The sequence below is a fragment of the Choloepus didactylus genome, chromosome 14 (genome assembly GCF_015220235.1).
Source record: "Choloepus didactylus isolate mChoDid1 chromosome 14, mChoDid1.pri, whole genome shotgun sequence".
Classification (NCBI taxonomy): Eukaryota; Metazoa; Chordata; class Mammalia; order Pilosa; family Megalonychidae; genus Choloepus; species Choloepus didactylus.
Window position 1 is genome coordinate 89,696,519 of NC_051320.1, and position 16,666 is coordinate 89,713,184.

A 16,666-nucleotide genomic window follows, 5' to 3' on the forward strand; every position below is an offset into this window, starting at 1 on the left:
GCTAGATTCTGCCAAATAGTGCTCCGCAGAGGATGTAGTCACTTATACTCCCACTGCCAATGTATGAGAATGGCTGTTTATTCAGTCTCACTGAAGGATGAGCTAACAAACTTTTGAATATTCACTAATCTGATTAAGTGAAATATGGTATCTTAGTGTTATTTCATTTGACTTTCTTTTATTATAAACAGTGAAGTTGGGCATCTTATCACACACCCCAGAATTATCCCCTTCTCTGGGATCTGTTCTATTTATATCTTTTGCCTGTTTTTCAATTGGGCTACTGATAGCAGTTCATTTTTTAATATGAAACATCATTCATAAAAATAAGACAAATATTAAAAAGCTGACATCAAATGAAAAGAAAAATAATTCCAGCTGTTCAATCAATATTTTTCTTCGATTTTAAAACACATTATCTTAAAGTACCATTTTCGGTCTTTGATATCTAATAAGTAAACTAACACAGAGAAAACTAGGATAGTTTGCTAGAAAAAATGGGCAACTCAAGCAAGGAAGTGATCTGGAAAGGAGGCAGAGTGAAATCAGCTAAAATGGTAGATCTGTAGAGCCATTTTTGTATAGGGTTGTGTTATAGGCCCCAGCTTGCCTTTCCTCTGACACTCAAATAGTCCCCTCTCTCCCCCATCCCACCCTCTGCTCTCTCTTTCATTCTCTCTCTCATTCTCTTGATAGACAGATACATATTTTTCATCTATATCTCTCACCCCAACTTCAATGCCTCTGAAGACGAGAAAGAAAACAGCATAACTATTTATTTCAGAATCAGTAATTACAATCTAATTTCACAAGATGGATGAATCCCCAGCGATGATGAACATATAACTCTCAAACCATATACGTCATGATATATGTAAGGTTAGCGAAAGAAGTGTTTTCTTTAAATAAGTGTCCCTTTTAAACAGAAAGATAAAATGTGATTTAAAAATAGATACTTTTGATTCATGTGCAAGGAGACAGTCACCAAATCAACCAGCACTTTTGTTCTTCTGAGTAATGATTCTAATATCACAACCTGCAATTGGGAACATTGCCATAAATGGAGTTATGGGTCAGCAAGAACCTAACAATACAGAGAAAAAGCTACACAGTGATCCCTGCTTATTGATCTCATTCCTTACATAATGGTGTCTGAGCCTATTTATTTGCAAGAATGCAAAGATTTGAACACCTGGACTGAAGGACAAAACCTATTTTTGCTTAAAGACTCCTGGCTCAGCAGCAGTTTATCATGTCCAAGTATCTTCTCTGGTACTTCTTTAAGGTTCCAGCTAGGAAATACATTTTAGCTGCAGCTGCAAGAACAGCATATAACACCTTCACTATTTGTGAATTCTCAGTGCCCTAATGGGCTTCACCAGTGTTTATGAAGTCCTTGAGATTTTACAATGAAAGGGAATGTTTTTGGCATGAAGGTGTCCACTGCAAGCAGAAACTGGGATTGACCTACCATCCAATTATGTGAAGAATTGTTCATTGACCTATGGGACAGTCATTCTTAAATATAGTTTATAAATGTATTTTCATGAAATGGGAAAATGCCTATGAAATGACAAGTTAAAAAGGCAGTATTTACAATTGCATTTAGGATCTCCAGAACGGCTTTGATGGTAAGGTTATTCTGTCCAACTCAGAAATAAAGTAAACTCCAAAAGAGCTTTATCAGCAAGAAAGCTGACCCTCTGACCTCTAGCCAAAAAATGTATATTTATAGTATGACCTCAACCGCATCTTAAAAATCAACACATCAGGAGAGAGATCCAAGACGGTGGATTAGGAGAGACACAGCAAGATACTTCTCCATGAAAAACATTAGATAACAGACAGAAAGTGCTCCAGAATACCAGTTCCAGCGTTGTACCGGCCGGACAAGGTCTGCTACATCCACAGTGACTGTGCACTTGGTGAAACCAAGAGTCTGCTTTAGGAGACGAGTGAGGCTGCTGGAAGACAGCAGCCACGCCGCGGTGGGGAGAAACCGGGGATCAGCGTTTGGAGATGATTAGTTTAAAAACCCCAAAAGCAACTATGGGTCTGGCAGTGAGAGCCACGCAGTTCAGTGCAGTGGGGAGTGCTTTCCACACCCCAGGAACACACCTTAGTATCTGGCATGGATGATAGCCTTTCCCACACCCACAGCCAACTGCCCCAGAGCTAGGAAGGCCGAGGTCCGCGGAAGTGGGAAATTAACATGCCCCGTACAGCCATATTCTCAGCAGGATGGGTTTGCCCCTGCAAGGCACCATGGCCGAGAGCTTTCCTAGGGAATTCCGCTCGCCTGTGATGTTGCACAGTTTTCCCTCCACAGAGGCCTGCGGAGGGCATGGCATGGAGGTGGCGTCCCACGCAGAAGTCCCAAGGGACCTACACCAATCCCAGGGACTTGTGGGCGTGCGGCAGAGACAGACTGTGGGCAGTCTGAGCTGAAGGCTTGTGCTCATGCAACAGCTGTACGTCTCCAGGAACAGCTGGGAGATTTGGGTCTTAAAGCTGTCTTACCTCCCTAACTGCACAAGGCACACCCCCCACCTTCAGGGCTGGCTACACCAACTACACATGGAAATTTGGTGCACTGATTGGACCCTCACAAGATTCGGACCCCCACTCACCGCAGAAATGAAGTTGGGGAGAACTGGTTTGAGGGTAATAGGTGGGTCAGTGGCACCATCTGCTGGTAAGTCAGGGAAAGTACACTCCACCAAGCTATAGCGCCAACAAATTATAGATAATTGTTCAAATAAGCCAGAATATCCTAAAAGACCCATATCAAGATAAGCAAATGCCAAGAGGCCAAAAACAACAGAAAATTTAAAAGCATATGAAGAAACCAGAAGACATGGATAACCCAAACCCAAACACCCAAATCAAAAATCAGAGGAGACACAATACTTGGAGCAATTAATCAAAGAAGTAATCACAAACAACAACATCATGGCACAGAATATAAAGGACATGAAGAAGACCCCAGAAGAACATAAAGAAGAATTTGCAAGAGTAAACAATAAAATAGATGATCTTATGGAAATAAAAGAAACTGTTGATCAAATTAAAAAGATTTTGTATATACACAGTACTAGATTAGAGGAAGCTGAGGAAAGAATAAGTGAACTGGAAGAGTGCAGAATGAAAAGTGAAAGTACAAAAGAAAGGATGGAGAAAAAATTGAACAATTTGAAATGCATATCAGGGACATGATGGACAATATAAAGCACAAACTATAAGAATCACTGGTGTTCCAAAAGGGGAAGAGAAGGGTAAAGGTCTAGGAAGATTATTCAAAGAAATTGTTGGGGAAAACTTCCCAACCCTTCTAAACAACATAAATATGCAAATCATAGACTCCCAATGAACTCCAAACAGAATAAATCCAAATAAACCCACTCTGAGACATATTCTGATTAGACTGTCAAATGCTGAAGAGAAGGAGCAAGTTCTGAAAGCAGCAAGAGAAAAGCAATTCACCATATACAAGGGAAACAACATAAGACTAAGCAGTGACTACTCAGTGGCCACCATGGAGGTGAGAAGGCAGTGGTATGACATATTTAAAATTCTGAGAGAGAAAAATAGCCAACCAAGAATTCTTTATTCAGCAAAGCTCTCCTTCAAATTTGAGGGAGAGCTTAAAATCTTCATGGACAAGCAAATGCTGAGAGAATCTGCTAACAAGAGACCTGACCTACAAGAGATACTAAAGAGAGCCCTACTGGCAGAGAAACAAAGAAAGGAGAGAGAGGTATGGGGAAGTGTTCAGAACCAAAGAGATTTAGTAAGGGTATGTTAAAGGAAATAAAGAGAGAGAGGGAAAAAATATATCTGACAAACAAAAACCAACGGATAGGATGGCTGATTCAAGAAATTCCTTCACAGTAATAACACTAAATGTGAATGGATTAAACTACCCAATTTAAAGGATATACATTGGCAGAATAGATTTAAAAATATGAACCATGATACACTGCTTACAAGAGACTCATCTTAGATACAGGGACACAAAGAAATTGAAAGTGAAAGGATGGAAAAAAAAATATTCCATGCAAGCTACAGCCAAACGAAAGCAGGAGTAGTAATATTAATCTCAGATAAAAGTCACTTTAAATGCAAGGATGTTATAAGAGACAAAGAAGGTCATGATATACCAATAAAAGGGACAATTCAACAAGAAGAAATAACAATCATAAATCTCTATGCACCCAATCAAAGTGCCCCAAAATACATGAGACAAACATTGGCAAAACTGAAGGAAGGAATAGATGTTTCCACAATAATTGTAGGAGGCTTCAATATATCACTCTCTCCTATAGATAGAGCAAGCAGACAGAGGATCAAAAAGGAAACTGAAAACCTAAACAATCTGACAAATGAATTTGAATTAACAGACATATATAGAACATTACATGCCAAATCACCAGGATACACATTCTTTTCTAGTGCTCATGGAACTTTCTCCAGAATAGAACATATGCTGGGATGTAAAACAGGCCTCAATAAATCTAAAAAGATTGAAATTCTTCAAAGCACATTCTCTGATCACAATGGAATACAGTTAGAAGTCAATAATCATCAGAGACTTAGAAAATTCACAAATATATGGAGGTTAAACAACACACTCCTAAATAATCAGTGGGTTAAAGAAGAAATAGCAAGAGAAATTTCTAAGTATACAGAGATGAATGAAAATGAGAACACAACATATCAAAACTTATGGAATGCAGCAAAGGCGGTATTGAGGGGGAAATTTATAGCTTTAAATGCATACATTATAAAGAAAGAAAGAGCTAAAATCAAAGAACTAATGGAGCAACTGAAGAAGCTAGAAAATGAACAGCAAATTAATCCTAAACCAAGTAGAAAAAAAGAAATAACAAGGATTAAAGCAGAAATAAATGACACAGAGAACAAAAAAGCCATCGAGAGAATAAATAACACCAAAAGTTGGTTATTTGAGAAGATCAACAAGATTGACAAGCCCCTAGTTAGACTGACAAAATCAAAAAGAGAGAAGACCCAAATAAACAAAATAATAAATGAGAGAGGCAACATTACTGCAGAGCCCAAAGAAATTTAAAAAATTTTAAAGCCAGAGCCAGATGGCTTCACACGGGAATTCTACCAAACTTTCCAAAAAGAACTGACACCAATCTTACTTAAACTCTTACCTAATTCATTTTATGAAGCTAACATGACTTTAATACCAAAACCAGGTAAAGATGCTTCAAGAAAGGAAAACTACAGGCCAATCTCCCTGATGAATATCAATTAAAAAATTCTCAACAAAATATTTTCAAATTGAATCCAAAGACACATTAAAAAAATCATACACCATGACCAAGTGGGGTTCATTCCAGGCATGCAAGGATGATGGCTCAACATAAGAAAATCAATCAATGTAATACAAAACATTAACAAATCAAAAGGGAAAATCAAATGATCATCTCAATAGATGCTGAAAAAGCATTCAACAAAATCCAGCATCCTTTTTTGATAAAAACACTTCAAAAGATAGGAATTGAAGGAAACTTCCTCAATATGATAAAGGGCATATATGAAAAACCCAAAGCCAGCATAGTACTCAATGGCGAGAGACTGAAAGCCTTCCCTCTAAGATCAGGAATGAGACAATGATGCCCACTGTCACCACTGTTATTCAACATTGTGCTAGAAGTGCTAGCTAGAGCAATCCAGTAAGACAAAGAAATAAAAGGCATCCAAATTGGAATGGAAGAAGTAAAACTTTCATTATTTGCAGAAGATATGATCTTATATCTGGAAAACCCTAAGAAATCAATGACACAGCTACTTGAGCTAATAAACAAATTTAGCAAAGTAGCAGCATACAAGATTAATGCACATAAGTCAGTAATGTTCCCATACACTATAAATGACCTAACCGAAGAGACGCTCAAGAAAAAGATACCATTCTCAACAGCAACTAAAAAAATCAAGAACCTAGGAATAAACTTAACCAAGGATGTAAAAGACCTATACATAGAAAACTACATAACTTTACTAAAAGAAATAGAAGGGGACCTAGGAAGATGGAAAAATATTCCTTGTTCATGGATAAGAAAGCTAAATGTCATTAAGATGTCAATTCTACCCAAACTCATCTACAGATTCAATGCAATTCCTATCAAAATTCCAACAACCTACTTTGCATACTTGGAAAAGCTAGCTATCAAATTTATTTGGAAGGGGAAGATGCCTCGAACTGCTAAAAACATTCTAAAAAAGAAAAACAAAGCAGGAGGACTTATACTCCCTGACTTTGAAGTTTATTATAAAGCCACAGTAGCCACAACAGCATGGCACTGGCACAAAGATAGATATATTGATAATGGAATCGAATGGAGAGTCTGGAAATAGACCCCCAGATCTACAGTCTACTGATGTTTGATAAGGCCCCCAAAACCAGTGAACTGTGACATCACAGTCTATTCAACAAATGGGGCTGGGAGAGCTTGATATCCATATCCAAAAGAATGAAAGAGGACCCCTACCTCACACCCTACACAAAAATTAACTCAAAATGGATTAAAGCCCTCAATATAAGAGACAGTGCCATAAAACTCCTAGAAGATAATGTAGGGAAACATCTTCAAGACCTTGTATTAGGAGGTCACTTCCTACACCTTATACCCAAAGCAAAAACAACAAAAGAAAAAATAGATAAATGGGAACTACTCAAACTTAAAAGCTTCTGTACCTCAAAGGAAGTTGTCAAAAAGGTGAAGAGGCAGCCAACTCAATGGGAAAAAATATTTGGAAATCATGCATCTGACAAAAGACTGATATTTTGCATATATAAAGAAATCCTACAACTCAATGACAGTAGTACAGACAGCCCAGTTATAAAATGGGCAAAAGATACAAAAAGACAGTTCTCTGAAGAGGAAATACAAATGGCCAAAAAACACATGAAGATATGTTCAACTTCACTAGCTATTAGGGAGATGCAAATTAAGACCACAATGAGATGCCATCTCATACCAATTAGACTGGCTGCCTTTAAACAAACAGGAAACTACAAATGCTGGAGAGGATGTGGAGAAACTGGAACTCTTATTCATTGTAGGTGGGACTGTATAATGGTACAGCCACTCCGGAAGACAGTCTTGCGGTTCCTTAGAAAACTAGATATAGAATTACCCTTCAATCCAGCAATTGCTCTTCTCGGTATATACCTAGAAGATCTGAAAGCAGCGACACGAACAGATACCTGTATGCCAATGCTCAGAGCAGCAAGATTCACAATTGCGAAGAGACGGCAACAACCCAAACATCCTTCAACAGACAAGTGGATAAACAAAATGTGGTATATACACACGATGGAATACTACATGGCAGTAAGAAGGAACGATGTCATGAAACATATGACAACATGGATGAACTTTGAAGACATAATGCTGAGCGAAATAAGCCAGGCATAGAAAGAGAAATATTGTATGTTACCACAAATGTGAACTCTGTGAAAAATGTAAAATAAATGGTTTATATTGTAGAATGTAGGGGAACTAATGATAGCAAATAGTGAAGGGGGAACAATAATCTAATAAGAACAGAGAAGTTAAGAAGGATAAACTTAATGTTCTGGGAATGCTCAGGAATGCCCATGGTTTGTTAATTTCTGGAGGGTATGGTAGGAACAAGTTCACAGAAATGTAATTATTTTAGGTTATTTGTTTTTCTTATTCCTTTGTTGGGTTACAGTCTGTCTATTTTCTCGGGCTAGGGTAGGAACATGTTGCAAGCAATGTAGTTATTTTAGGTTAGCTGTTTCTTCTTATTCCTTTGTTTTGGTTTTGCATGAAATTTTTTTCATTGTTTGTTTTTTTAACTTTTTGATAAAGTTAAAAAAACAATGAATGAGTGTGAAAAAAAAGTAAATGAACAATGGAGGGAGGAGGGGAATGGAATGTTTTGGATGTTCTTTTTTATTCTAGTTTTTATTTTATATAGATAGAATTAAGGTTGCTAATCAGTTGACCTTAAGATAAAGACATTATCTTGGGTTATCCAGCTGGTCTAATGTAATCACGAGGGCCCTTACATGTGAGAGAGGGAGGCCAATGAGAAGAGTTGTGGAAGTAGATGGGACGAGATGAAAGTGGCGGAAGGGAGACCACAAGCCAAGGGATGCAGGTGGCCTCTCGACCCTGGAAAAGGCAAAAGGAATAGATTTTCTCCTAGAGTCTCCAGAAAGGAACACTTCATTTTAGCCCAGTGTTGGACTTCTGAACTACAGAACTGTAAGATACCAAATGTGTGCTGTTTTAAGCCACTAAGGCTAAGGTAATTCATTTCAGCAATAATATAAAACTAAAATGGGGGTGGGTGGGTGAGAAAGACCAATTACCACTGTTAGGATGACAGTAGCTAGCACGAAGTAATGTCATTTTGCTTTGTTAGTCCCAGTTAATTGAGGAACACTATCTAAACTAATTTGCATTGGAAGACTATCCTACCTCTTAGGACATGAGTAACCAAAGTTTGATTTAGAGGGTCTCATTCAGACCTACCTCTCACCCCAGCTGCAAGCCCACTCAGGAAAGAAGCCTAGTGCACAGGGAGCCCACGGGAGACTGGCCGTAATCCAAGGTCCAGTGCACTCGGCCACTCCTGGGGCCCGGGACTAGATGATAATCATGACACAGCAGCAAAAGCCAAGAGCTGCACATGCAAGTGCGATTATATAAAACCATCCCAAATTCATTTCCTCCACATACAAACCTAATATTGTAAATGATCTTAGAAAGAAAATGATGGGGATTTCAGGGTTGAAAGAGTTTGGCTGGTTCTGGCTCTGCAGGAATGGAAAATGCTTCAGGCCAAAAGCCAAGGAAAGAAGGAAAAATCTAGCACCTGGAATTGCTAGCAAAACAATTAGCCCCACCGGGTCTAAGTTTCTCATCCAATAAAGTGAGAGCTGTTTTAGCTCTCCATTCTCTAGCATTATAAGTGCATTATTCTAAAAAAATCCAAAGTCACCCAAAGAAACACATCTACGAGCCGTGAAATGTGAAATAAAGCTCTTAATTTCAAGCTGCTCAGTTCCTACACTGTGACACTTCCACGAGGCGAAGCGTGGGTCCGGCCTGAGGACTCCTGCTCAATGGAGAACGTTAACAGCAGCTACAGAAGCAACAGATATGAATGTAGTGAGAAAAGTACAGGATGAGGAGTTGGAAGACGAGGTTTAGTTCTGGGTCTTTCGTGTCCTGGATATTTAAAACAACGTACACCATCGTGTCCCCCGGGGCCACCTGGTTCCCCCCCCAGAGCAGAGCTGAGCGGCAAGTGAATTTGCTGACAGGAAAGGTCTTTGCCACCTCAAAATGATGAACGCAGGGCAGTCAGCAGTCTCACAGGGACATGGCTGAAAGGAACAACGCGTGATCAGGGAACGTGCCTGAGGTTCGGGTTCTCTGTGTGTAAAACAAGGAGAAGAGCATCTAGCGTCGGGAGGTCAGAGTGGATGGACGTGAAGTTCCTGGCACGGTCTGGAACATACCAGATGCTCGATAAACACAAGCTATGAGTATGGGATTGGTGGCCCCTTCCCCTTCTACAATTCTCTGGGACTTAGCAGTGGACCTGATTGCAACAGGCACAAATCTTGATGATGCTGTTTCCCAGGAGTATATGCCAGCAGCAGCAGCAACACCAATTTTCAGGGTCAAGTTGCTTCAAGTACCGAGCAGAATCTTTTATTGACAGCAGAACTTTTTAGTGAACAAATTCATTGGACCACACACAGTTCTTGTTGTCAGTAACTGCAGCATAAACAAAAGCAAAGTGGAAAGTCCCACCCACGTCAGAGAACTTTAGCGAGAGGTATTTTAAAGATACCGAGAGCACCGGCCCCTGGTGCTGTGACTCTTGTATTTTCCTCCCTCTCCCTCATTCTCTTTCATCAGCACCTTCTACTCCAATGTCAAGGTCTCTGATAAGAGGAAAGAAAACAACACAATGCTTTATTTCAGAATTGGCAACTACAATCCAATTCCACGGGCTGTTATGAATCCCAGTGACGCTGAACATGTAACTCTCAGACTATGTATGTGATGACACACCCAAGGCTGGCAAAAGAAGTGCTCTTTATATGAGTGTCCCTTTTAAACAGAAAAGTAAAACTTGATTTGAAAATAAAGACACATGTGATTCATGGTGCACGGAGACTGCCACTGAACCAACCATCTCTGTTGTTCTCCTGAGTAATGATTTACAACCTGTAACTAGGAACATTGCCATAAACAGTTAAGGATCAGCAGGAGCCTCCACCAGCACATCTTCTCTGACGCTCTTCCGTGGCAGGACTAGTGAACACTATCTCAGTTCTTCCAACGGCCTGTCAGGCGGGCATCATCACACCTGTTCTATCAGAAGGACCTGAGGTAATCCAGGATCTGCAAGCACATAGTTGTATCCCTAACAGCTGCACTCTTTCAATTACACTAGTTTTCTGTGATAAGAGCCTTCCTCTTCTCTTTCCTGCATCCTTTTACACAGTTTCTTGACTTGGTGTCCACAGAATAGAGAAAATGCTACACTTCAAAAAGGAGACAGCATGAAGTAAACTGAGCCATGCCTCAAATTCCATGTGTACCAGCTAAGGGGGGCAGAAAATGAAGGGACCCAAAAGTTAATAAAAGGATGCTCACTACCTCGCGAGCTGGGAAGGCAACGGGTCTACAGCGAGGCGGCTCTCTCGTCTGCCGGGCCCTCTTACCTTGAAGGAGGCGTGCTGCTCCATGTGCCGCAGCAGCTGTGGCTTCTGGGCTGCTGTGTAGTCACACACGGTGCACTTAAACTGCTTCCCTGCAAAGAAGGGAGGACAAGGTGAGCGGCACCCAGCTACCCATTCCTGTGTATAAAGTAAAAGTTGCAGGCACGACGCTGGGCACACAGGTGCCCCTGCCATTGTGGAGTCCAGGATCTCAGAGGGGAAGCGGCCACACAACGCAGCAAGCTCAGTCAGCAATGGAGCCCTGAGTGGTGGGAAGGGAAAGGAGCTCGGCCACAGAGGGAGGAGCGGCCAGCCCCACCTGGAGAGGATGGCGAGCTTCCACGGGCAATGACATCTGAACGGGGTCCTGAAGAACGAGCAGGTTGCAACCCTCGTACGCTGCTGGTGGGCATGTAAAACGGTACAGCCGCTATGAACAGCAGCATGGTGGCACCTCAAAAAGTTAAACACAGACCCATTATCAGAGTTGATAAATGTTTTTTCACTCATCATCAAGCCACTTGGAGCAATGAGTCAAAGATCAAATGGCAAAAAGGAATCCTGAGAAGAGTACATGGAACTGCCTCAGTTGAGATTGAGACTCAGCCATTCATGGATGTACCCCGAGGCTCTGCAAGAGACAAGGAAAGATAGCTCCTTAAAGCCGTCCTTACTGAGGCATCAGAGCCCTGGAATAAACAGTACAAAGGTTTTCAGCTGCCACCGGCAGCACCTATCAAACAGGCTTGGGAGAGCACTTGGTAGAATCTTTGGCTGCCTAGTTAAAATAGCAGAATGCAGATTCATGACTAATCATAAAAGAGCAATGCATCGAGACTACGGGAACGTTTCCATCAGAGACCCTGAGAACCACAGGAGAGACGACTGAAAACCTAGTACTGGGGTTAAACTGACCTCAAAGGGCTGGTAGATAAACACCAAACTGCTGTATCTGGAAACCAATCACATAGCATCCCAGGAAAACAAAAGGATGATTACAAAGGAAAAACAAGAGGCTGTTCTTTTTTTAACTAATTCATTTTTCACACAACATACCTGGCTAACTCTACCCAAGGCATTATAATAAGCATCAAGAGCCAAGCAGGGGGTTATGCTATAATCTCACCTGTGCACCCAAAGGTGCAGGAGGCAGGCAGGGTTACTCTACCTTGTGGGCAAGGAACTAAGATCAAGAATCTGAGTAACTGCCACCCCCCCGCCCTCGGTGGGACATGACTCCCAGAGGTGTAAATGTCCCTGTCAACGTGGGAAAGGACTCATGGGGATGAGCCTGGACCCGGCATCGTGGGATTGAGAAAGCCTTCTTGACCAAAAGGGGGAAAAGAAATGAAACAAAATAAAGTTTCAGTGGCTGAGAGACTTCAAAAGGAGTTGAGAGGTTATTCTGGAGGTTACTCTAATGCATTATATAGATATCCCTTTGCAGTTTTTAGCGTATTGGAATAGCTCGAAGGAAATACCTAAAACTGTGGAACTGCAACCCAGTAGCCTTGATTCTTGAAGATGATAGTATAACTATGTAGTTCACACGGTGTGACTGTGTGTGAAACCTCGTGGCTCACACTCCCTTTATCCACTGTACGCACTGATGAGTAGAAAAATGGGGACAAAAAGTAAATGAATAATAGGGGGAGATGGTGAGATGGGATATTTTGGGTGTTCTTTTTTACTTCTATTTTTATTCTTACTTTCATTTTTATTTTTATTTTTTGGAGTAATGAAAACGTTCAAAAATTGATTGTGGTGATGAACACACAACCATGATGATACTGTGAACTGACTGTACACATTGGATGACTGTATGGTATGTGACAATATCTCAATAAAATTGCAAGGAAAAAAAAAACCTTTAAAAAAAAAAAAAGAATCTGGACAACTGACCCAGGGTTTGAAGTGTAGGTGGCAGAGGCAGGATTTGGACCCTTGTCTGTTCAACTTCAAAGCCTCCATTCACAGCCACACAAGAATCCTTTCAGCTGATGAGGGTGTGACACAATTTCCCCAACAGGGAATAAAGAATGGGAAACAGGGCTACACTGTACCACACACACAAAAGGCAGCTTGTTGCTGGCGATGGCTGCCCCGGAAGGGCCGCGGCCCGTTCTCCTCTGGCTCTGTCCAGCTCACCGTGTTTTGCCTCCCTGACACTGTCTGGGACAACTCAAGCATTTGGTTCTAATTAAGATGCCTAAGACCACACATCTAAAACAAAAAGATTACAAACAGAGCTGGAGGGGGGTAGGCATGTTTGTAAAAATTATAATGTGTAAAAGTTTAATCAAAGCGTTTGTGTAGACTTCCTCACCCAGTCCCAGCCACCCCCCGGCCTCATCTTCGCTCAGAACAGAAGCTGTTCAGGCAGGAGCCTTTCAGGGGGCTCCCTGACACCTCCTTGAGCTCATGCACTTCTCTCTGCCCCTCTGTGCTCCATGGACACGTCAGGTCCCAACGCCTCAACTCTAGGCCTTCGCACACGCTGTTCCTGCTGATGCCCCCGGCTCTGCTCACTCATCTTCTAGTCATTCAACTGTCACCTCCTCAATGAATCCTTCACGACCATCCTATTTTAAATCACAGTGCCTAGCCCCTATACTGCTTTATTTTTAGCACTTCTCAGTTTGTAATTTACCACATATTTTGTTGATTTATCTTGTTCACCATCTGTCTCACTCACTAGAATTTTAGCTTTGTGACAGTGGAGGTTTTTGTCGCCCACCGCCGTACTCACAGTGCCGCTTTCCTAAGGGGTCAGTCAATTGGTCTTTGGTTGATCGGTCTGACACCCTTGCTGAAGACAGGGACCACATACTATTCATTCCACATCCCGAGTGCCTGCGGTGAGCGGGTATTGTATGGAAGGCTGGTGGTAAGCCACAGGTGGGCCCCAGGGGATGTCTCCCAGTCCCCCTTCCACTTCCCCCAACCCACACGATCACACAGGGCACCCTTTGACCCTGCTCTCTGGTCCCACTCACCATCCCTCCACTCCTGGCCACAGGTGATGGGACCACGGGTGGATGATGGGGACACAGTGACCCAGGCACCTGGACTACCTGGACAGGAAGCATGTAATTCCAGAGCCCTTGGCAGTGGGCTTTTCAGTCTGTGGGTGAAAGCCACAGAGAGGCCCATCTGCAGGCAGGGTGGGGAGGGTGCAGCAGAGACAGAGACAGGACACCAGGGCACAGTGAAGGAGGCAGAGGGGAGCCATGGTGCACGAGAATGAAGACTGTGTTCACTCCCTCAGCAAGTGTGCACTGAGGCATCGCTGAGAGCCAGGATGGCCCCTGCCCCTGGGAGCACACGAGAGAACCAGACAGCAGAGCCCCATCCTCATGAGCTCCTCTCCTAAGGCAGACAACAAGCAAGTACATGAGTAAAGTCATCACCAACTAAAACGTGCCCTGGCTGTTCTGTCTCAGCTGCCACATGCCATCCAGACTGAGAAAGGCCTGGAAACTCCGGGGCCACTGAACCATGGTCGTATGGACAAGCACCGGTAGCATCTGGGAGGCTGGGGTAATGCTAAGCAGCACACATCACCACAGGATCCACTGAGACAAACACCACCCAGGTTACTATGGGAAGGTCAGAATGAGACCGTATGAGCAGAGGAGGAAGCGGAGCTTGGGGTCAAATGTCAACCTTGATAAAGTGAGGACCCAGGTCAGTGAGGCGACGTGGGCAAAAGCCGCCAAAAGCAGGACTGGAGCAGCAGCCATCACTGAAGGGGGGCACTTAGGCTACTACAAAGCTCTGGGGAAGGGCTCCCAAAGCAGCCTGCCATCGTGAAGGCCAAATTCTTCAGCAGAAAAGCTGAGACAAGATTAAGGGTGTGGTGGAAGCCTGTGCCCTGGTGGCTGGAAGCCACAGGGAGGGAGGTTCATTAAATGCTAACATACGCTATTCCCCTCTGGTCCGAGTGTAGACACTTTGGTGGCGCCTCCGCATCCCCACCTGTGTAGCTCATCTGCCTTGTCGGCCTCGGGAACCCATCTCAGCCAGGTTCCAGGACTGAGAGTGTGGAGGCCTCAGCCAATTAGCAAACTTGAAGCTTACTGACATTTATAAAATGAGAATGATACCTGTTGATAGAATTCTCGTTGAACAGCAGTTTGCATTGTTTACAGTGGCTGGGAGAATGTACCCTTACCTGATCCACGGGGATCGAAAGAGAAGACTCAGCTTTGACAGGTGACATTGTATAGAGGAACAGGGTGACAGGGTTGAGGCAGTTCTGTGGGCTCAATTCCTACTCCTAAAGGTTTCTACCTGGGTCCCTTATCTTAGACTGAAGCATTCTACTTATAAACAGAGTCTAGAATTAACAGTTTTTCTTCTAGTCAAAAATTTATCTCGTGGAGAAAACTGGGAGATCCTGAAGGCCAGAAACTGAGTCAGGTTTTCTAGGGTTTGTATTTTTTCCTGTTGAAGCCAAACCATGATGATGACCAATGCTTGTGTGCAGGGAAGACCCTCAGAGATCTCAAAGTAAATTACAATTTGCTATAACTTTTACAGTTCTGGAATTTTAGACTTTTGACACAAAATAAAACTTGCAGTCTTAAAAAAACAAACAAAAAAAACTGCCCTGAAGGAAAGTGGCAAGGTCAAGTGGTGGAGGATGAGGCTGTTGTTAGAGAAGGCTCCTGGAGGAAGTGATGGTTAAGCTAAGACAGAAGGATGAGAAGGACCCAGCCACACGAAGCGGAGGTGACGACAGTTCTAACAGCAAAGGTGAAGGCCCTGAGTCTCCACATGATCCCCTGGGGCCTTCTTAATAAATGTCCCTTCCTGCCTCAGTGACCTCAAATAGTTTCTGTCAACTGCAACCAAGAGTCCCAACAAATACAGTTGTTGAATGAATCAGTGGAGTGGAGGCATTAAAATAAAATACTAAGACCACAGAAAGCAACCAGACCAAAAAAAAAGACATGAGCAAACAATTCACTCAAGAGAAGATAAAATCAGATTTAATTAATCAAAAGAAGCCCAATAACAGCAAACACTGATATACAATGCTCTAAACTAGTCAATGGTATGAATGCCTTATGCATGCTAATTCATTTAATCCTCACAGCACTTGTTCAATTTTATGAGTTACCAAAGAAATAAATACTATACTATAGCAAAATTTTATACCCATTAAACTAAGAAACTCAACATTTCAAGTAAACATGTAGTATTAAAAATGAATGAGTACACTTAGGATGGATCGTACGGTACGTGAATAAAACTTTAAAAAAAAATGAATGAGTTAAGCTGAGACACCTACATACTTCTGATAAAATGTGGAAAAGCAAATTGGCAACACAACTAAAACATGATTAAAACCACCAAAACCAAAGAGCCCTACTGCTTCTGGAAATGTATCCTTAGCAACTAATTCAAAAAAAGGGAAAAGTTTATATGCAAAAAAAGGTCCCATGCCACATGACTTGTGATAATGAGAGGAAAAGGGCAATAATACATTATTCAAAAAGTAAGGGAATGATCATGTAACTCATGCTTGAATGGAATATTATACAGCTCTTAAATATGTTATTTACAGACTCTATAGCAACAAAAAATAATTACCATATTAACTTTAAAGCAGCAAGAATGCTATTGAATCAGATTTAACCACAACTATGTAATCATTCTATATGAACACGAATAAGGACTGAAAAGTAATTGTTAAAAGAATAATTTATGTGTTTGGGGATAGTAAAACTGGGGAAACATTCATAGGAAGGGGCTGGATCTTTCCTGTTTTACTGTCGTCTGTGAGACAGAAAAGCATTTCCAACACGATACAGTTAGTATCATCTCTGGAAGGCTGGCTGGCCGTCTGCTGATGCCCAGGACCCAGGAGACAGAGGGGTCTTTCAACACAGAATGATAAAATGATATTGATGG

At 42.0% G+C, this 16,666-nt stretch overlaps 1 protein-coding gene across 1 annotated transcript in view; it reads right to left on the reverse strand.

Annotated features, from left to right (window-relative positions):
* Positions 1–16,666, reverse strand: part of ZFAT (zinc finger and AT-hook domain containing) — a 422,711-nt gene that overhangs the window by 87,238 nt on the left and 318,807 nt on the right. Inside the window, 1 exon segment of the mRNA XM_037803015.1 lies at positions 10,751–10,839. Within this exon segment, the coding sequence (XP_037658943.1) occupies positions 10,751–10,839 (89 nt within the window).